This window comes from Rhinopithecus bieti, unplaced genomic scaffold, assembly GCF_001698545.2.
Source record: "Rhinopithecus bieti isolate Rb0 unplaced genomic scaffold, ASM169854v2 scaffold_7673, whole genome shotgun sequence".
In the NCBI taxonomy this organism is placed as follows: Eukaryota; Metazoa; Chordata; class Mammalia; order Primates; family Cercopithecidae; genus Rhinopithecus; species Rhinopithecus bieti.
This window is the reverse complement of record NW_016806375.1, coordinates 2,278,752-2,300,800: the sequence shown is the minus strand read 5'-3', so window position 1 is coordinate 2,300,800 and position 22,049 is coordinate 2,278,752. Positions and strand designations below refer to the sequence as shown.

The following is a 22,049-nucleotide window of genomic DNA, read 5'->3' as shown; positions in this document are numbered from 1 at the left end:
TCATTTGTTTCTAGGGAAACAACCAGCAAAGGGCTGTGACTTGGCCAAGGTCACATGGTGAGGCAGCACCAGAGCTAGGCCTGTCACCAAGGGTAGCAGACAGTATTCAGGCCTTTTCTACAACTCCAGGGCACCTCTCAGTGAGACCTTGTAGGCACCCTGCTGCTTAAGAATACACAGAACAAACATAGAACAAGAATACACAGAACAAGGTTGGGGATACACATAATTACCTCTCTGGGGTGAGACAGGAATTGCATACAGTGGCCTTAGAGTCACTGAAAGACCCCAGGTAATTACATTGCCAGCCTCCATCTGTTGCCCAGTAACCCTTCAATCACAGGATCACCAAGTCAGTCTCTTGGGTTGTTATATCCTTCTGATATGCATTTTTCTTCTTCTGACCTAATGAGCTCTCAAATCCGTACAACTGCCAGCTAATAGGATGCAAATTGCATATACCATCCAAATAAAAAAAGACTTACATGTTCCAATAGATTAGTTGATCATTAGGCTTCAAATTACTAATTAATTCAGTTTGAAACATAGTTGAGTATGTGGTGTGTTTTCTTCCCCTTTCAGAGGAATAGTGCAATTTATAAGATGATAATTTTTAGAATTTCTGCCACATAATTAGTCTACTGCTGCATAGAACTGACCCACTCCTTCGGAATGTTTGTAATTAGGATGTAATTATAGAGTTAGAGACCAAGGAAGGCTTCGAAAGGTTTAACAAAAGGAGGGAGCTACACTTTTATTTTGTAATTCTTTCTGTCCCTGTCAGAATGCATGAGCTTCAAAGTAGCCAGCAGTATTGTTTTAGCAGATCACTTTGCAGAAATGATTTTGGGGTTCAAATAGCCACCTTTGAAGGGCTGCCGGAAGAGAGGAGGGAAGGGGATTGTAGGTCAGAGAAGAGAACTTATAGGCAAGGAGTCAAAAAAAAAAAAAAAAAAAACACCTGTTTTTTGTCCAGGTGCCACTCTTAGCTGGCTCTGTATTCTCGGACAACTCTCCAACCCTCAGTTTCCTCATCTGTCAATTGAGAACAGTAACTCCCACTCTACCTACTCATAGTGTCACTGGGGAGACCAAATATGTTGCCAAATGCCACCATGCTTTAACAAGTTAAAAGTGTTCTGCACAAATGGAAAATTCTTACTTCACATATTAAATCCACCCATCTGTACATATTCACATATGGTGTGTATGTACATATGCATATATATGCTTGCATATATATCCATATTTTATAGAAGAGATATGTATGTTTATTTCCATAGCATTGGTGTGGTCATAAGATGAACTTGAACCATGCAGAAATTGGAAAGCTATGCCGCTGTCTCTCACAGACCTGCCTGGGTCCTGGAACCCGCAAGTGCTGAGCCTGGCTGCCAGTGCTCCTCCAAACCCTAGCACTGACTGTGCATTCACTCCCTGCTCTGAGACTGTGGGGAATGCAGACATCTGGCAGCCAGAGCCCTCCAGAGTTGTAGTTCTTATCTTTGTGACTCACCAGAAGCACATCTTAGACTAAATGAGTGTTTCTCAAAACAGAGGACCTGGAGGACCTGTGGGCCTCGGTAGTGTGTCCGTAGAGCCAGTTTGGAAAATGCGGCTCTAACAAGCGAATGCTTCAGTTCCACTGCGATTGCCAATATGAGTACCTAAACCATGGAGTAAATGATCAGATTGTTATATTGGTATTTAGAATTTCACTGGAATAAAAGCACATATTTTAAAGTCTCATAGAGAACTGGAAGATTGTGAGAATTTATACAGGGTTCAGCAGACTCCTGTCTAAAAATATTGAATTTGTTGGACAACATTGACCAGTGTGAACCATATGGTGCCTTCTAGAGGAGTAATAACAATAATAATATCATCAATCTCTCTCATTTTTACACCATATTATAGTTTATGTGACATTTCTGTATGAATCACACTGCCGGTTTTTGGATGTCATAATACTCCCATGAAGTAAACAAGGTGGAATTCATCACCCCCATTTTACAGATGTGGGAACTGAGGCTCAGAGACATTGCATGACTAAGCTGCAGAGGAGGAAGGCAGGAACCTAATTAATGGAGTTTGGCTGTCAGGAATATGACAAAAACCAAGTGAGTTGGGCATAGGAATAAGATGATCAGGCTAACCTGAGGCTGAGACACTTGAGTCACTGAATTAGAATTCCTTAAATCCCTAATAAATTACAACAATAATAACAATGGCAATAACTTCCACAATTGACTGATTGCTATATTCCAGACACTATGATAAACACTTAAATGCATGTCAATTAAACCTTCCTAATAACCTTTGAGGTTGATGTTATCCTCAGATGAGGAAACAGAGCTTCAGAAAGGTTGACTGTTCCACAGTCACAAAACATATAAAGTGATGGGGCTGCACTTCTCCTCAAGGGCCATGGAATCCCAAAATGTGTGTTCTTACTACTGTGCTATGTGAGTGCTGAGCAGGGAGAGTTGGGGAAAGAGCCAGAAAAGAGAAGGGGTTGTCCTGGACAAGACAGCTTGAGTTTAAATGTTGCCTGCAGTAGCAGCAATAGACTTGACATTCCAATCCAGACTCTCAGATTCCCGTTGGACATCCAGCCCACCATTTACTCCATGGTTTAGGTACTCATACTGGCAATCGCAGTGGCACTGAAGCATTTGCTTGTTAATGCCCGTTTTCCAAACTGGCTCTACAGATACACTACAGAGGTCCACAGGTCCTCTGTTTTGAGAAACATTCATTTGGTCTAAGATTTGCTTCTGGTGAGTCACAAAGATAAGAACTACAGCTACATTGATGGAATTTTATTAAAATGATGATTTCTAGTATGGCAGAAGCTGAGGAAGAGATGGTGGAGTTAGCCCGTTCCAGGTCTTATCAGGGTACTTGGGAATCAGGACAGTTGACCATTTCTGCCATGTGCTTGCAGATTAACTCCTGCAGAATGTTAGATTGGAAGTTTTGGTCTATTTGGCAGCTAGTCCAAGCCCCCAGCCCCATGCTGCTGCTCCTCTGCTGGATCAGCCCTGAGCAGAAGCTGTTCTTTAGTCTTCTTGCTCCCCTGTGGTGATAAATCTGTCGACTCCTTCTGCGAAGCTGAGCTCATCCACTTTCTTCAGTGCCTCTCTCCCTGTTGGCTCCATACCTCACAGTCATGTTTAGTTTCTGCAGCTTCTGGTTAGGCAGGTGGTATAGTAGTTGGAAAGGGTGGCTTTGGAGCCAGTTCTGGGTTTGAATTCCGACTTTTATACTTATTAGCTATGTAACATTAATCAATTTATCTACCTTTTCTGAGTTTTTGTTGCCTTATCTCTAAAAAAGAGAATGATATTATGTACATCCTCATAGGGTTTTATGAGAATTAAGTGAGATACCTCAACGCTCTCACAGATGAAATCACATCTACCTGTTTTATGCTGCCATAGCCCCAGATATTTTTTCACTTACTATACTTGAGATTAGATAACTGATTCTCTATTATTTAATGTCTTCCTCACTGTTTATCTACAAGCTCCTAGAGGAAGGATTGTGTGTGACTTATTCTCTGCTGAATTCCCAGTGCCTGGCAAAGTGAGTTGCACATAACAGGTGTGCTTTAAAGAGTCAACGAATGAATGAATTAGTAAATAAAACAAATTCTTAGAAAATAATGTCTGCACCTACATATCAAATGTACTTAAAGGCAAAATCTTTTAGACCTATGCTAAAAGAAGTAGAAGGAGTGGGAATATGAATTTAGTTTTGAATATGCAAATAAGTAGTTAAAGACACGCCTAAGAGGGCTTCTAACCCACTTGATGTAGAGAGCCAGAATCTCCTCTACAACGTCCCCAACAGAAACTCAGCCATCTGGCTCATGCTTGAATAATACCCAGTGATGGAAAAGTCCTACCTCTGAGGCCGCCCTTTTCCTTCTCAAAGGGCTCAGTTTCTGCACTCTTCCTGGAACAGAGCATGGCCTGTGGGCTGTTCACCCTGTGTCACCCTCTCATCACTTCTGACTCTACATGCCCTCTGACTCTTGCAAAACTTGTCTGCTGCCTTCCCACAAAGCAACCTTTGAGTATTTGAAAACGGCTACCTTGCTTACTTTTGATGTTTGTGCCTTCAGTCTGGACACCCTCCTGTTCCCCCAGTGCCTTCTCTCAGGATGTGGTTCTTACAGCCGTCCAGACAGCCACCAAACATGGACAAAGCCTGTCCATGTGCCTGATACTGCACTGGGCTCATGCAAGGACTAAGAAGCATGAGGCTGAACTTTGTCCCAGAAGCAACCTGACCTTGTCTTCCAGCTAGATTAGAACATGTAAAATAATGTTCTCAAAAGAATGCCAGAGAAAAATCACAGCCTGTAAAAGTATCCAAGCCCCATAGATGGCCACCTGCCCTGTTACAGTGTGGTGATCAGAGGCCAGGGAGGCCGCCTCAGCTGTGGGGTGTCTGGGAAGGCTCGTGAGGCTGCATCCACAAGGCCAGCAGTCATGTAAAGAGTGTGCCCTCACCCTTGTTGGAAGAATCCAGCAGAGTGAGAGCTGAAGGGTACCTATGAAACTCATCTCACCCGGCCCCTCATTTTATAAAATGGACACTCAAGAATGAGAGAAAGGAGGTGATCTGTCTGAAGTCACCCAGAAGTTAAACAGCAAAGCTGGGGTAGGATTTGGAGCAATCGCTTGCTCCTTCTTTGTTGCTTCTTTTCCCCCAACTGTGTTTTCAGTGTGCCCATATGCCTCCGTGTTGGGGGGTGGAGCAGGGACAGAGCCAGAGACAGAGAGGGAGCTCAGAAGTGCTCCCTCCTCCCCACTGTGCCCCTCTCAAGGACTCTCTTTGCTGATGAAGCTTATTCCAGTTTCCTCTTCTTCCTCCCACACAGCCTTCCCTCTCCTGCTCTGCTCTCACCTCACTCTTCTGTAACAGACACTTTATGATCACCAGAGCTGACATTGCCCAGAGCCTTTGGAAGGAAAAGGAGAGTGGGTGGATAGAAAGACAAATCCCAGACGCCAAAGAATGCTCTCTTCCAAGGTGATCCAAGCATCCCAGTCTAGGTCACTCTTTGTACTCATCCCCATCCTCTGAGAGAATTCACCCCAGAGATCCCCAAGATTTTCCACATCCCTCCAAGAAAAGTAAGATTCTGGTCCCATTTTATGAGGAGAAAAATGAAGTTCAAGTTGTTTAAAAACCTTTTGTAAGGTCATTTGACTAAAACTGGAATTCAAACTTAAAACCTTTCCCATTCTAAAGATTAGGCTCGTTCTCCATTGGGCCACACTGCCCACATTGGGGAAACCTTTGCAGTTTTTAGGACTGGCATTATACTTGAGCAAGGCCAAGAAGTAAACTCCTTTCTTCCTTAAACTGCCTGGGTTTGAAATCTGGCTCAGCTACTTACTAGCCGTTTATCCGTTGCTTCTCTCTGTACCTCAGCTGTCTCACCTATGAGTGGGAATATTAATGTGGATCTCATAAACTAAAGATAAAACAAGTTAATGTATGCAGAGTTTTAGAACACAGAGTGCAGCAGAAGCCCAGGGTCTCATCCTAACTCTGTCACTTACTCATTACCGTTTGTGCAAATCATATTTTTCTGGAAGTTGGCATAATGTTTTCAAAAGGAAAAAATTCATCAAAACAATCTTCCTGGATGTGTGATCTAGGGTTCTAGTTTTCCAGATTCTCTTCAGTTCAGAGGTATCAAAAAATATCTCTCAAAGCCACATTGGCTCCCTGAAGCTTAAGGAAGGGGCTGGTCTATTAATCTCAAGCACTTGGTGTTGGTATCTTTCGATCTTGCAAACTGTGCACACTTCGGCTGATTTGGAATGGCCTTTGTCATGCTGGGTCAGCATCCTTTGGACCATTTCAGATATGCAAGACAGTGGCTATGATTGCTCTGACAGAGCACAGAAACTCATTGTCACCAGCAGCCTTGAAGCAAGAGAGACCCCTTAACACTAATTTTGGCAGATGGTTGGTGAGCTATGTAACTAGAAGAGTTCAGTCCTTGTTTCCTTACCTATCCCTATTTTTAAGACAGAAAGTACAGTGGGAGAGAAATGCAGCTCCAGGAGACACAGGATTTTAGGTAAATCCTGTGCCAAGCACGGTTCTCTAAGAATCTGGCATATAACATAGTTAATCCTCACAACAGCTATGAGAAATACTATAATAATCCTTATGTTGCAGCAAAGATACTGAGGCACCAAAAGGTTGAGTAGCCCTCCTGAGGTTGCACAGCTAGGAGGTGATGGAGCTGAGATTTGAATCCAGGCTGACATGCACAGGCAGTTTCTGTGACAGAGGGCAGTAACCCTCTGTAGCTCTGACTCGGAACCGCAACACATGTGAACTTTCTGCTTAGAGTGTTCCCAGCCCTCTTCACCCAACCAAAAGCACTTTTATTTTCAGGCTTCATTGCTTTCACTGCAAGGCCTTCCATGAACTCCAAGATCAAGTTTGGGTCCACTGGTTTTGCTCTATAATTACTTGTGTAATATTGGCCTTTCTCACTAGACCTTAGGTAACTTGAAAACAAGGACCAGACCTGTCTTCTTCTCTGCTGCATTCCTGTGTCTAGCATGGGTCTGACAGTATTAAGCACTCATGAGTGAATGAGTAAATGGACAAATAAATGATTAACTAGAATCTTTCTTACCTGGTTCCCAGTAGCTTTCATATTTATCATGTTTGGACTTTCATTCTTCTTTTTATCAAACATTCAATGGGCACCTACTATATGGGAGGCCTGTGAAGGTGTAAACTGGCTTTTTATCAAAAGATGGGCATGCTATGAGTATTTGCTTGGCCTTTTCTGGATAGGAAGGTTTTGTCACGTAAAGGGAAGATGCGATTGGTTTTAAGTCTACTGAGAACTGTAGCCATAAGGGCCCACCTTATACCAGGAAATTTGCTCTTGCTCTGAAATGGCCTTTGCCAGGTGTCATTCCTGACTACAACAGTTAGGGCAGAATAAAGATGAAGGGACTCTCTGGAAGACCAAATATTCCCAGGCCAGGTAGTACACCCATGCAGCCCTGCAATCAATAGCCCAACCTGGAGTCCCTGACCTTCTGCCACAAAGTGTCAGCATTTTATCCTAAATCCCAGGACTGAGAGAAATTAGTCTGTGAGACCCTGACTGACATTTACAATGCTTTGTCAATAGTGGATACTTGTATGAGGTATGTCTGTTGGTGTGTTTGTAGATATCCAAGTGTGCCTCCCTGGTTCCAAATGTAATTGGATAAGTCAACACAAATACTTTTTTCTCCCCATTATTTATGGTGTTTTCACTGATTTAAGCACAGCTACAATACCTTATTTAATTAGAGGGAAACAGACTACCCTCTGTGTTACCAGAGATTATATAGGGAGAGGACACCTTAAAGGTTTGGTTGGTTAAAGTGGCTAAAATAGGAAAATGTGAAGACTTTTATGCAGAGACATGGGTATTTGAGGACACAATTAAGTCTTCAGCCCAGGAGTATTCCACAAATTCACACATATCCATATTCATGCACACATACCTGTGTGATCACAGAATTGTAGATCAAAGCTGGAAGAGCCCTTAAGAGAGAAATCAAGTGGCTCAGAAGTTTCCACACTTTTTAGTTTGAAGCTCTATTTTCAAATGGAATCTTGGGGGAGAACTCTTATATATAAAACAGACAAAAAACAGAGCTACTATGGTGGAAGAGACACGGTGGGGATCTAGGACCCCATCTTTCTGCCCTTTCCCTAACCTAATATGGCAACTTCTAAAATGCCTGCAACCGGGAACATAGCTTATAAGATCATTGATGTAGCCAAAGTTCTTATTTTGCAGATCAGTTGACTAATGGCTCTACAGGTTGAGATCATTGCCCAAGGACAAACAACTCATGAGGTTCAAAGACAGGACAGAATTTATGTGGTTCTCCCTAAAACTCTATTTCTGACACTTCTTATTTATGACGTGGTTCACCATAGACTACACAAAAAGTCAGTAAGAAGACCTCTTTGATCCACAAGACAAAAGCTAAGGCTGAGAGGTGACAAGATTGAAGCTTATTGAAAAAATCATGAAAATGGTGAGCAAAAACTTTCAGTTCCTTCATTCCTCCACATGTATTGAGCGTGCACCCTCATCCAGGTACTGTGTGTGGATGCTGTGGGGGCCAACGTCCCTGCCCTCCAGGAGCTCACAGTCTCACAGGAAATATGAGAAGGGACCCTGCACGCTCAAAGAGAAAGCTAGGAGAGGCCTAGAAGAGATAGGAATTAAGTGCTGTGTGGTTCACATTTCAAATACCAGCACACGTTAAAGGAGCTAAGGGAAATGCCCTGATCTCATGGAAGCCTGGTATTTCTTTCTTAGTATAAAGATGTGTGCTGCTCTGAGTGCTTCACTGCAGGACAGGACATAAATGAATAGATTGGCCTCACTAGTGGTTGGGAGGCTTCATGCACAGTGGTTAGAAAACAAGTCCTAGAGTCTAGTTATTTGTTGGACTATGGTCTCTGTCCCTCACTAGCTATACTGTACTGAGCAGGAACTACTCCCTTAATTTAAGCCTCAATTTTTTTTAATTTCTAATTTGTGAATGGGAATAATAGTACCCACTTTACAGGATTGCTGTGAGGATTAAATAAGATAACACAAATAAAGCACTTAGCACAGTTTCTACTAGTTTGATACATGTTAGGTACTTGTAATTATTGTTTTAGCCAAAGTCTGCCTTCTATGACATCTGCCCTTTCATTGGCTCTGGCCTGCCTTCCAGAGCCTCAGAGAACAAATCATCCATCTCTTCCCCATGACAACCCTTCTGGGACTCAGATACATCCTTCACTTACTTTCTTGGTCTTCTATAATTTTTTAGGCTGATAATTCCCCCTTTAAAAAAAATACTTCTAATATAAGAAGACTTTTTAAACCACAGTTTCCTGTAACTACTCTCTCTATGGAGCTGTCATCTAAGATTTTATTTGACAATTTGGGGAAGCTTGGCATGTTCAACCAGTGCCATCCAGAGTATAATGTACAAGTTCTTTGATTTTTCTCTCATCTTACCTCCTGTGGATCTCAAGGGGATGGGGTGGAGGAAGTGCTCTTTCCAGTGTCCCAGAATTTGTTTAATAAACCTTACTTACCCATTTCCTTGAACGATGTTAGATGCTCCTTCTTCCTTCTGACTGTATGGTGTCAGCACAGGCAGGACGATGAGGGCTGAACAGCTTGTATGTGACCCCTTGAAAGAAACCCAGAGCAAAGGAAATCCAGCTTTGAAGATAAAGCTTTTCATCCTTCGAAAGCTATGTTCCTATACACCTGCTTCATGTTCTCTCAGTCTTCTTGCCTGACCCAGTCCCTGTATTTGAAGCAGTTCTAACACCTAACCTCTTTTGACCCGATGATAATGATAATGGTGAATGTGATGATCATGATAATAGTTAACATTCATTAAGCACTTACTATGTGCCAGACACGATTCTAAGTGCTTAGTTTTATTAATTCTTTTAAACTGTACACCAGTCCTATGATGTAGGTGCTATATCTGCATTTTGAAGACCAGAGAACTGAGCCTCAGAGAGGTTAAGTAACCAGGAGGCACACATAATCAGTTCTTCTGTTTCCAGTTGCACTTGATAATTAATAGTCATAATGATGGCCCAGAGCCTCTTTAAGATTCTTAAAGCATTCTCCAAATCTTTACAGCAAGATGAAAGCATGTCCAATGTAGTTGTAATGTTAAACATCTCTTTAGGATATCATAATTACTTGAAATGCCTTTTCATTCTAATCCTTTGAAAATTATAATTGGCATGTGATAGATGGAGTGACTGTATTAGCTAGTTTACTTAATTGAGCACATTCACTCCCAATCATTGTACTCAAATGGCTTTTCAGCATTGTGTTACCTCCTACAGTGGATATAGAGAAGAGACAGGTTCTGTTCTCAACTAATCCTCTCACCAACCATATAACGTTAAGCCACTATTTCCCTTTTTGGGCCTCAGTTTCCCTGTCTGAACAATATGAAGGGTTTGGTCTTCTCTCCAAAATCTTTGCTCCTGTATAGGTCAAAAGTCAGCAAACTATGGTCCCTGTGTCAAATCCAGCTATCACCTGATTTTATATGGCTCATGAGCTAAGAATGGTTTTTTACATTTTTTAATTTTGGGGAAAAAAATCAAAAGAATTATATTTTATAGTATGTGGAATTATATGACATTAAATTTCCATGCCCAAAAATATTGGGACAGCCATGCTGTCCCAATTACTATATACTAAATAGTAATAGTAAATTACTATATATTAAATAGTAATATTAAATTAGTATTTTCTATATATGGCTGCTTTCATGCTGCAATGACAGAGCTGACTAGTTGTGACAAGAACTATATGGTTTGCAAAGCCTAAAATATTTATAATCTGGCCCTTTACATAAAAAGTTTACTGGCCCCTTGCATAGATGTGGAATAGGGGGCACTAATAGGCTTCAGATAAATTAGAAGCTTTGGAAACATCTAAAGACCCTTAGGAGGTTACTGTCAAGGAGAGAAACCTAGTGCAGTCCCACAAATGTTCCTTCAAGACAGAAAGCTATATCTGAAGACCCCTGCTCTGGCAAGGTAAGACATATTCTGGCTATTAACTGTGCCAGCCACAGTCTGAGGTTCATTGTCCCTCTTTGTCTGGAACAATCTGGACACACTATGCAAAAGCTAAACTCATGTTTCTCCACTGGTGTGGCAGTAGAACACATTTGGGAAGAAGAGACAGATTTTATATTTGGACCACAGTTTGAATTCTTGCTTGCTGTGTGATCTCATGGAAGTTTCCAAAGGTCTCTTAGCTGTAGCTCCTTAACAGAAAGTTAGGGTGGATACTCACTCACTCATTTATGCAAATAACTATTGGGTGTCTACTGTGCACATTTACCTCTTGGAATTGTTTGAGGAATTAAAGGATTATGTAAATAAAGCATTTAACAGAATGCCTGACTCAGGAACAGGGCTTGGAAAATGTTTAAAATACATCTCAAATGATTATTACTCTTTTGTTTTTAAATTGCAGTAACCTCCAAACTCTTACAAAGTTGTTTGAATACAGTTATATAATGCATATGAAGGGGCATTTTTAGCCATTATTGTCATTTTTGTTATTCTTATAAGCAATGCTTCCGAAGCCGTTTTCAGTAGAGCATTTAACAGCACCAGTGTGCTTTAATTTCAGGCCAGGAGATAAAAAATTAATCAGGGCTCTCTTAAAAGACCATAACAAAGCTTTAATAAATGCAACAACTTCTCTCCCCTGTCCTGCCACTGCTACTCCCTCCCCTACTTTACAGTGTCTAATGGATGATATCTAAGATACATTAGAGCTATCTGAGGATCTATTTTTATTTTAATAGTATTAAAATATAATATATTCACATGATAAAACAGATATTACAGAAGGGTATAAAATAAAAGATAAATGCCCATTCTTTCCAATTCTATACTTCATAGAAGTACCTTTTAAAACCTTTTCCTGCATTTGGTTATTTAATGGTTTCCTTTATACTTCTACATAATATATTTATGTTTCTTTTTCTTGCTTTATCAACTTTAACTCCATATCTGACTTCCCATTAGAAAGATGACAAATAGCTCATAATACACCCCCAGCATCCCCTTCTCAATGTTTGTTAGTTGTGCTATTATTTGGAATTCTTCTGATGATCACCTTATATTTTAATATAGTGAACCTTGATTTTGATTCAACAGCATTAGAGCTTTGTCAAAATACAGATATCCAGTTTCCTCTTTAGGGATACTGAATGATAATTCTTGGGGATGGCTATTTTGCAAAAGTGCTTCAAGGTATTCTGATACGTCCCTCAGAACCACTTCCTGAGAGCTCACAGTTTATCAGCCAATTTATTTGCATTTAATAATGACAGTAAACACGGCATCCTTTCTCACCAATTTTTTATTAGTCACACATGGGACAGTGTAAAGTGCTACAGAGGTGCGGAAGAAGCAGACAAGAACACAGTGACCTGATAGCCCTAGGAGCTCGCTGATCACCAAGCTTCACTTTAGGTGAGAAACAGTCACTCAAAGTCAAGCATCTGGTGCCAGTGCTGGGAGGTCAGTGGAAGAAGAATGGGTTTAGACCTGCATTCTTGTGCTGAATAGCTGGAAAAACACTGACTAACCTGAAAAAACAAGTACTCTGTAGATTTATTTCATTTTTTTTGTCAATAGTCACACTATACAGAGCAATGGTCCTAGCATTTGGAAACATGTTGTAAAATAGGCAAAATGGCTCAAAGAGAGTAGTAATCAAACTTCATAGTTAAAATTTTTAATAGAATATAATTAGCAATGTAGTATTTTTATATAGTACTATATAATTAATAGCACAAATAAAGCAGATAAAGAAAAATGTGCTAATTACCAAATATTATCCTCTAAGGTTTTTTAATAATACGGCAAAGAAAATTAGAAAATTATTTAATTAAACCGTATTTAATGAGAGTTCCCAGGGGAACAGAATGAGTGAATTGAATGTTCCCATAAACCAGTGGGCAAAGAGTTAGCACCTTTATTTCCCCTTCTTAGTCGAGAACACATTTGTACATTGCCAGAGTTCATTTTCTTGAATTATGAAGAAATTTAGTCTAGTAACTATAATAGAGTCATTTCTTAGTGATTAAAAACATTGTAGAGATGCAAGATTATTATTCCCAGCATGAAACCTTACATAGGAGGGAAGATGTCAGCTATTAGATGAGAATATAGTTCATGACCCCAAGTTATTTCCTAGTTTTGTTTCTTTTACTTAACATCAGAGCTATGAGCTTCTTGTATCGTTCTTTGTCCATTTTTTCATAGGCGGGGAGGGGAGTTCTGTTGGAGAGTCTTATTAGTTTGATCATAAGTAACTAAGGTGTGGCTGCATTAACCCTGTTGTATGACATTCTGGTGATAAGATTGAGTGGCATTTATGTTGAGCAGTTGAGAAAACTCTACCATTTCCTTTGGCCTCCATTATGTCTGAGATGGAAGTAGTCAGTATGAAATGCCCAGAACCTTGTTACAGATTTTCAAGAGACAGAATTTGACTGCAGGAGATACTTTCCATTTCAATCTCCCCGTAGTTACTTTATGAACATGTTCTTTTTAAAGTCTCTAAGAACTATGAGAAATCTCTCAACTGTGCTCTAGCTTTTAACCAGTGCTGGGATGAGTGCACTCTTAAATGGTATAACGTCTTGGAATGCACATTGAGTACAGGAACCTAGTTCTGATTTCACCTTTACTAACAGCTTGCTAGAACCATTGTGCAAATCATTTGCATCTGTGAAACTCTGTAAACTGTGGCTGTGGAACATGTTAAACTCAAAAGGTATTTTCAACCTGAATTTCTCTTTTGAACCAATTAAAATCACCCACTGGTATTTGCTGCCTGCTGGTCGTATTTCTCCTGGATAATTGGCTTTCTTGCTTGAGGAAACTCTCTGGCTTTTATTTATTCACTCAACAAATACATACTGTGCACCTACTCTGTGCCAAGCATTGTTCTATGAGCAGGTTCTAGGATACATCAGTGACCAAAACAAAAAAGGTTCCTGCTCTCATGAAACTGACATTTCAATAGAAGGAAAGCAGATATGGGAACACATGAGTAAACAAGATAATCTTAAAGGGTGATAAAAACTCTGGAGAAACTCTAACAGGGCACTGAGAAAGAGCAGACTGGATAGGGTGATGGAGGTAACTCTACTATGTTCTTCCGGAAACAGTTCCCTGAGACAAGGATTCAAGTACAATGGGCTTCTTGGGTTCCAAGCCTAAAAACACCAGTGGGAAATCAGGGAAGGGAAGTGAAGAAGGGAAGCCCACCTACAAAGTTTCATCAACAAGATGCCTACGCTGCAGGCTACTGAAGGAGCGCAGTCCCTGAGGGGATCCCGAGATGTCAGTGTAGAACCCACCTCAGGGTCATGACGTTGAGAGGAGAGGATTCTGGGGCAGTTATCTACTAACTCTTCATCTGTCATTGATTGGAAGCTGCTTCTGGGCATATTAACTCCTTAACATGTCTAGCTTACCCTGCAGGTAGGCAGAATAACCAGGTGTTTGCAGTTAGTATATAAAGTAGAATATCCAGCGAACAGGATGCTGACATTGTCTACAACAGGGCAAGAACTGGTTCTTTAGATAAGAAATAGGGAAAGACCTCTCTGAGAGATAGCAGTCTAGCCGAGATCCAAAAGACGGAAAGCAGCCAGACAGGGAAATCACATTTCCAGGCAGACAGAATAGCAAGGACAAAGGCTCTGAGTGCGACTAAGCTTGCTTTGTTTACAAAAATAGAAACAATAAAAAATCACAGAACTTTAGAGGCATGGGGTGGGGAGGGTTGTTTTGAATCATGAAGTCTATTCTTTCAGATGGAAAAATTAGAGAAAGCCAATGAGAAATTCAGAAACATGGACAGTGTCCTAGGATCCCAAGAGGAAGCTGGGACCGCTGCTGTAATTCCTTGGCTCCCAGTTCCGAACTTTCCCATTGACCATGGATCCCGCTCATTTTCACATTTCACTCATTGGAATTTGAGGGTTTCCCCGAAGCCATGGAGCTGAAAGGCAATTGCCTTTATGATCCCGCTCAAATTCTTTGGGCAGTTTTCCAAGATACGATCAACGGCATATGAGTGAAAGATCTGCATGTGACTTATGAAAACAGTTCTTCATGAAGAAGCTGTGCATTCCATTTTTTTCTTCCTGCTGGACAGGCCCTCAATTATACCTAAAAAGAAACCCAAGTTAACACAAGGCTCTATGTGACCAGCTTTGGGCTGCCACTTTGACCTCCTTTCCACCCTTTCTCTTCAAACTCACTGTGTCACAGTCATACCAGCCTCCTTACTGTTTCTTGAATATGCCAGTCATCTTCTCATCTCTGGGCCTTTGCTCAGAATGCTCTTCTCCAAATATCCCCATAGCTCAGACACAGACATCAATCACTTCACTCAGGTCCCTAAGCCAAGACCACCTCCTCAGGGAGGCTCATCCTCATCATTCCTTCCAAAGCATGACACTGCCCCTTCCCATCCTCTTATCTCTCTTCATCCTTCTTCATGGGACTCATTGCTACCACAGAGTATACTATCCCAGATTATACTATACTATGCTGCATATTTACTTGTTCATTTATTGTCTATCTTCCCCACTAGAATATAAACTCCATGAGGAAAGGAACTTACTTTATTCACTATTAGAATAGTGCACTGACTTTTCAAAAATGTTTGTTGAAATGATTAATCAGTGAATAAGTGAGTAAATGATTGAGTGAACCATTGCCTAACAGAGGCCCTTAGTTCTGGTGCTCTCTCTGTTACTAACTCCCTAAATGACTCTGTGCAAGTTGATTCTTCCACTCTGCCTTAGTTTCTTTATCTGGCAAATAGACATATAATGTTTACCTTAAAAAGAAATAAACTGAAATGAGGTCATAGATATGAAAGTACTGCATATTATTAAATATATTAAACAAATGTAAGATTTCCTTTTAAGGTCAAAGCCTAGTTGAGTTTGAGTAAACTTCACCAAATGGGGTGGAAAGTTTCATTATAATAAACAATCCTTCATGGGTGCTGGAATTGATCAGGTCTCATGGAGTGGTAAAAATTTACTCTGTTTTATGGAAAAGAGCACAGGGTGAGGATGAAGACTAGGATCAGAACTCGGCCTCTTCTGCAGACTTGCTCGTGTCGTTGGGTAACTCATAGAAGCTTGCCCCAGTGAAATTCACATTTCTCTTCTCTCAAAATGATTGGGTATTGCGATGGTAGATGAGATTATTCCCTCCTTAGAGGTTTCTACCTTGTGCTATATATCTGTATCATCATAATAATCCCAGTCACTATTTATTGATCACTTGGTCTGCACCATGCACTTGACATGTGTCATTACATTGCATGTTTACCCCAACATCTGGACCTCCATTATTCAGACAAGAAAACTGTCAAGTAACTTAGTTAATAGTAGTGTAACTACTGGCTTATGCATAGCAGAGCCAGCACTCCAAACGAGGCATACTGGCTCCTGAGCTATGCTAATTTTGTACACAAACTAAGTAATAGCCAAGTTCAAAGGAAAGGAGACCTAACTGTCTCTCCATTGAGTAGGTTTCACCTGGTGGAACAGAATGGAAAATTCTGTGGTTCTGGAACAAGTTAAGTTGATTTATCCAGGCAGCATGTTCTGACTTCTCCCTCCTGCCCCTCTCACAGGGCTTCATGGACATTGACTTAAACAAATTCAAGGAGAGTGGCGCCAATGTGACAGGTTTCCAGCTGGTGAACTACACAGACACCATCCCAGCCAAGATCATGCAGCAGTGGAAGAATAGTGATGCTCGAGACCACACTCGGGTGGACTGGAAGAGACCCAAAGTGAGTGGATGAGCGGCCAGCAGCAAAGGGCCAGCCTGTTCCCCTTGCCGGCCCCAGATTTCTGAGCTGCATTAGTCTTTAGAAAGGAATCAGTTTTCTAAAAGGAACAAATTCAGGGAAATATATTTGTAAAAATTATTAGGTACAAGGTGCAGGGGTCAGACAACCCAAAATGACAATGGTTTTAATGAGGGAGACATTTTATTTATCTCTCATGTAAACAAAACTTAGGAGTCAGCAGTCCTGGGCTTGTTAAATGGCTCCACAGTCATCAAATACCCAGGCTTCTTTTACCTTCTTGCTCTGCTGTCCTCCACCTACGGCTGTTGCCTGATAGTACAAGAGGGCTGCTTAAACCATAGCCATTGCCTCAGCATTCTACCCAGTAGGAAGAAGTAAAAAAAAACATGCAATGCACAACTTCTTCATGAAGAACTTTTTTCAGAAGTCACACCCAGATCTTCCACTTATATGCCATTGATCGTATCTTGGAAAACTACCCCCAGTTGGCCACAAGGGAAGCTGGAAAATGGTGGTTCTATTCTAGGCAGAGCCACTGTGTTGCCCAGCTCAGGGGGATGCTCATTTCTTTGTAAATGGAGCTTCTTTGTGTAGTGAAGTGGCCCTTATTCTGCTCAGCCGTGTGCCCAGCTAAAAATCAGGGCAACCTAACTAAGGAATATCCAGCAGATCTCTACCTGGGAGAGTCCACTCTCAATAATAATGCAGACTTTCTGCTTCTCACTTCCCAGCAACACAGCTCTAAATACTGCCACCAAAATCTATTTTGTTTGCTATTTGAGAATGGTTGGGAATAAGCATAGCAAATAATTTTTTTTCCCCAAGTCAAACCAAATTGCTTGACAGTGGCCATGTGGAACACTGTGTTAAGAAGGATGCTGAGGCCAAGTTTGTTTAACTGGAAAAACAGTGAATCTTTGACAGACTTTCTCTTGTCACTCAATTTCTTTTTATAAATGGCAAACCATATAACGGAGATACTTCTTATCCCACTATTGTTCAAACTGATTTAACTCTTCAATAATGAAGACTTATGTCAGTATGAGCTTAAGCAAACAAAATCGTGAATATGCTCTAAAGCAATGAGAAAACTACATAGGAGTTAATTAATTAATGTGTGATGACTGCACTCCAATTTCCAAAAGACAGAACAGATGACAGAAATAACCAAATGTAATTTAATTTCTTAAAAAAGAAGTGAGATAATTAAATTTAAAAAATAGAAAAATATGCATTCACTCGTTCTTCAATTCTCTATTGTGAACTTGGAGTGTACTAATAAGTGTTAGGAACAAATTAGTGAAGAAAACAGACATAGGTTCCAAAGCCAGGATATATTTTCCTGGACCACTCTGCTGATTTTTTTTTCATCCACATCCTGGTCCCCTTTTTGTCAGGAAAGGGTATAATTGATAACTTGTGAGTAAGAACGAGGGGAAAGTTTACAGAATATAAATTTACCACTTAGGTGAGCCACATGTGGAAAAGCTAAGAGCTCACCCTTCTTGCATTTTCTTTTTCCCTTTACTTTTACAAGAGATGAAAGAGTTAATTGTTCCTCTTGGCTTCCAGCTGATGACCGTAATGCCAAGATAAACCAACTGATTTTTCATGAACTGTATCCAGGCTGCAGATGTGTTATATGTAATCTATGCATCGTTTTTCCAACTGAACCAACATTTTAAAAATTACAAGATTACACACAGAAATCTAGAATCCTGGCTTTTCTGCAAAAGTCATAACCAGCAATACTGAACTCACAGTTCAGGAGGTCAGCATTGACTAGCATGGTCGAGCAGCCGCACCCATCTGCAGGGACAGTGACACCATCCCTGATCCACCACTGTCTCCCTGCATATATCATGCACCTGGCCCACTGCACACCTTTCTCATCACCAGAAAACACATTCCCAAATACAGCACCCGACCCTGCCTTCCTGTCAGCTCTCTTTGATATCTAACTATCTCCATTCCTCCCACTAGTACACCTCTGCGCTTACCTACGATGGGGTGAAGGTGATGGCTGAGGCTTTCCAGAGCCTGCGGAGGCAGAGAATTGATATATCTCGCCGGGGGAATGCCGGGGATTGTCTGGCTAACCCAGCTGTTCCCTGGGGCCAGGGCATCGACATCCAGAGAGCTCTGCAGCAGGTAAGGCCACCAGTGGTTGCCGCATCTAATGGGAGCCTGGGGGATTTCAGCGTCAAATTCCAATAAAACACAGCTATTCTAAAGAAAAGGAAGAAAATGCCTGAAGATCAAAACAACCACTGCGTTGTTGGTGTTGGTGGCTCTTAGCACACATTGACGCTTATAAAAAAAAAATCATCATCATCATATGGAACAGTCATTTCTTGTAGTGTAAAAGCCGTATTTTCTGCTTAGCAATTTTGCTGAAAAAGGAGAGCTGGTGATTTTCTGTGTGTGGAAAAGGGACTTGAAATACACAAGGATGAAACCGAACCATGTTAATAGTCTCCTGGAAACACTCCCCTCTTGCCTTGATTTTCTGGATGTCTTCCTTTGCTCTCTGCACACATTTTATGAGAGCCTGGTGTATGTGGACCCTAAAAATGTTTCTCAGTACTTCTGATACTACCTTCTTGCTTCCCAGCATTTTGTTCATCAATTCTGTTTGAACTTAAGAATAGTTAAAGGGCAGGGATGGAAAATGACCATGTCCCCTCCAATCAATTGGCTATGCAAACGATTCTGAGGCTGAATCCAGATAAGATACAACAGAGAGAAGCATAAATATTCAATTGGTGATATGTCTGCTGTGGAAGCAGGATGAGACAGTGGTACATGTGGGTGTATATTTAACATGCCTGGTTTAGGTTTTGGGGACTTGCCCTCAGCTTTATTGCTCTTGGGGCTCCTGTAGATCTCTAAAGCACCTCAAGCCCAGGCTATGATTCTCAAACTGTCAAGGAATAGCACTGTATTTTTGTTCTGATGCCTCCTGATAGAGAAGCTGTATTTCCAAAGGGATAGGGAGAGGACAGCTGTGCTTGCTGCAAAGGAATAACGAAGCATTGGCCACAATGGCAAGCCAGCACAGCAAGATTATTTGGCAGAAATGTCCCTCGGGACCCACCCTCCCCAACAAAGGTAGTGCCTGCCTAAGACCAGCTTTACTTTTAAGACGACATTCAGCAGAAGATGAATTTGGGCTCCTTGGGGAGAAGACGAGCATTTCTGAATGAGCGAGAAATGTAGAGCAAAATGTACAACTATTCCCACTTGTTTGCCAACCACACGTGCACAGCTCTAGCAATTTTCACAACCTGGAGAAAGAGACGCAAAAGGAACCTCACCAGCTGTTCCTCAGCCCTGATGAGTGCCTTTCTGTAGAGAAGAATATGTAAGTCTGTCCTTTGAAATGAAGCTAAGCAGGATTTCTACTAGCTACAGGAGGAACATGCTAAGGAGGACCTCCAGCTGCCATTTCTGCCCTCCCCTGGTCCCTGTGCAGGGTGGCTCCCTAGTCACTAGGCAGCAACAACAGACACCAGGCAGCTTGCAGGGAAAAATTGCAAAAAGGACAGTGCCTGTGCATCCCTTTCCACCCTCACCCCAGCTTATTTAAAATGCTCTTCCAGACTCCACAGTCGAGACAGATTCTGTTTGCAATGTGAGGCTGGTTTCAAAAGGTCCCAGAGACTTGCCCTCAGCTTCACAACGTTTCCAACTCCCTTGCCTCTCCCATCTTAATGACGTCCTGAAAGGATAGTCTGACACCACCATGACAGTGATGAAGCCTGGGAGGCAACTCAGGGTGGCAGGAAGTGCTCTGAATTGGGAGGCAGGAGAGCTGGACTCCACATCCAGCTGGACCCCTGGCTCTCTGGATGACCTTGAAATATTCACTTAGCTCTCTTCCACCTTCCCTTACCTTCCCCATGAAAATGAAGGGAGTGGAGAGAGGACCTCAAGTCTCAATTGGCTCTGAAAATTCAAAGAGTCTAATTTTTTTTCTTATGGTCTAACCCATGTCCTTCTTGTTGTAGTGTATACTTAGCACTCTACTTCTGCTCTCAGTAGAGTTTGAAAGGAAGCAGTTACCTTAGTCAAAAGAATAATGACCTGTTTTATTTTATCTTGGAGCCAAGATATGTATGTGCCTGCCCTTCATCAGCTGTTCTTTGAGGACCTATTGTGTGCCCTGACTTGGAGCCAAGCACTGAGGACAATAAGAGAAAGCAAGTCCTGCCCTCAAGAAACTACTTGCAGTGTCTATGGAGAAAAGGAGAGGAACAACTATCCCAAAAAAACAAAACAAATAAACAAACAAACCAGAACATTCTGACCCTAAGATCAGAGGTTCAAATCGTTTCCTTTTCCAATCTTTGTTAAGCACCTAGAACGAAAAAAGTCTTTTGTTGAAAGACACCTTAGAGACTACTGACTCTCCTTTTCCCTCACTTTATAATGAAGCAGCAGACCCAGAGTTGGCAGTGACTCACCCAGGATCACACAGCAGCTTACTGGCAGAGGCTGGAACAGATCCCAGTCCAGGACTCCTCTTCCCCCAGTTAGATCTGTGTTTGGGCCCAGGGGCCCTTGCTTATAAGCATTGACCTCTAGAGCCTTCCATACATAGTCATGGCTACTGTTCAGCAATGGCTTTTTCTAGACCCATCTCTTGAAATAGCCATGCCACCAGGGAGCTGGGTAGATCCTGGTGGTATCCAGTCTTTGGAACCTGAGGTTTGGAGGCTCAGGTGTCTACTGCCTTCACCTCTGGCCTTCGGGTCACAGAATGGGAGAGAACCTGTGGGTTAGCTTGTGTTAGAGCTGGAATGTCTATAAGTTAGGCCAAGAGGTCCAGCACAGCCTACCTGGAGCGCAAGCATGCTAGGAAATTAAATTCTGAAAATAATGATAATAATAGGTATGGTGTGTTAAAGGCTTAGTATATACAAGGCTCTAAACATTTACACACATTACATCATTGGCTCTTTGATATAGCACCCTGAGATAGGTAGTTTTATTAACTGTGCTTTGTAAATGTGGAAACTGAGTTTCAGACAGATTATAAAACTTCCCAAAGTTATACAGATACAGTGAAAAAGCTGGGACTCCAACTCACATTAGATGATGACTCCCTCTGTATGCTTCACCGCTCTGAAGCCTCAAGGGCACAGCCAAACAGGGAAGACACAAGATCTATGGCCCAGCCCCAAGCAGCACATGGCCTTGGGTAATATTTGTGCACCCCCTCCCCGCTCACCCCACTGTATCATTCCCTAGCAGCGGAATGAGGATAATCAGCTGCCTGCCTGCCCCCTGCCTGCCATCTAGGGAGCCATTCAGAATATTAATGAACCCACATCCTGGAGGCCCTCAGCACTCCAGGAAGGAGGCAACATTAGGATGCCCATATGTCGCCTTCTGGATGGCAGAAAAGACTCAACTCCCCAAGTTGGGTTCTTAACATTGGAGAGGTAATAGGCATTTGAGGACATGATTTTTAAAAAGAAATCTGTAGACTCTTTTCTTAGAAAATGCATACATGTACATACATCATTTCTGCATGACCAGGAGTAGGGAGAACATAGATCCTCCTAGAACC

General features: G+C 41.6%; 1 protein-coding gene across 1 annotated transcript in view; it reads left to right on the top strand.

Annotated features, from left to right (window-relative positions):
* The window catches only part of GRIA1 (glutamate ionotropic receptor AMPA type subunit 1), a 333,366-nt gene that overhangs the window by 170,279 nt on the left and 141,038 nt on the right, over positions 1-22,049 (top strand). The window contains 2 exon segments of the mRNA XM_017875722.1: positions 16,292-16,453; positions 18,458-18,625. Of these exon segments, the coding sequence (XP_017731211.1) occupies positions 16,292-16,453; positions 18,458-18,625 (330 nt within the window).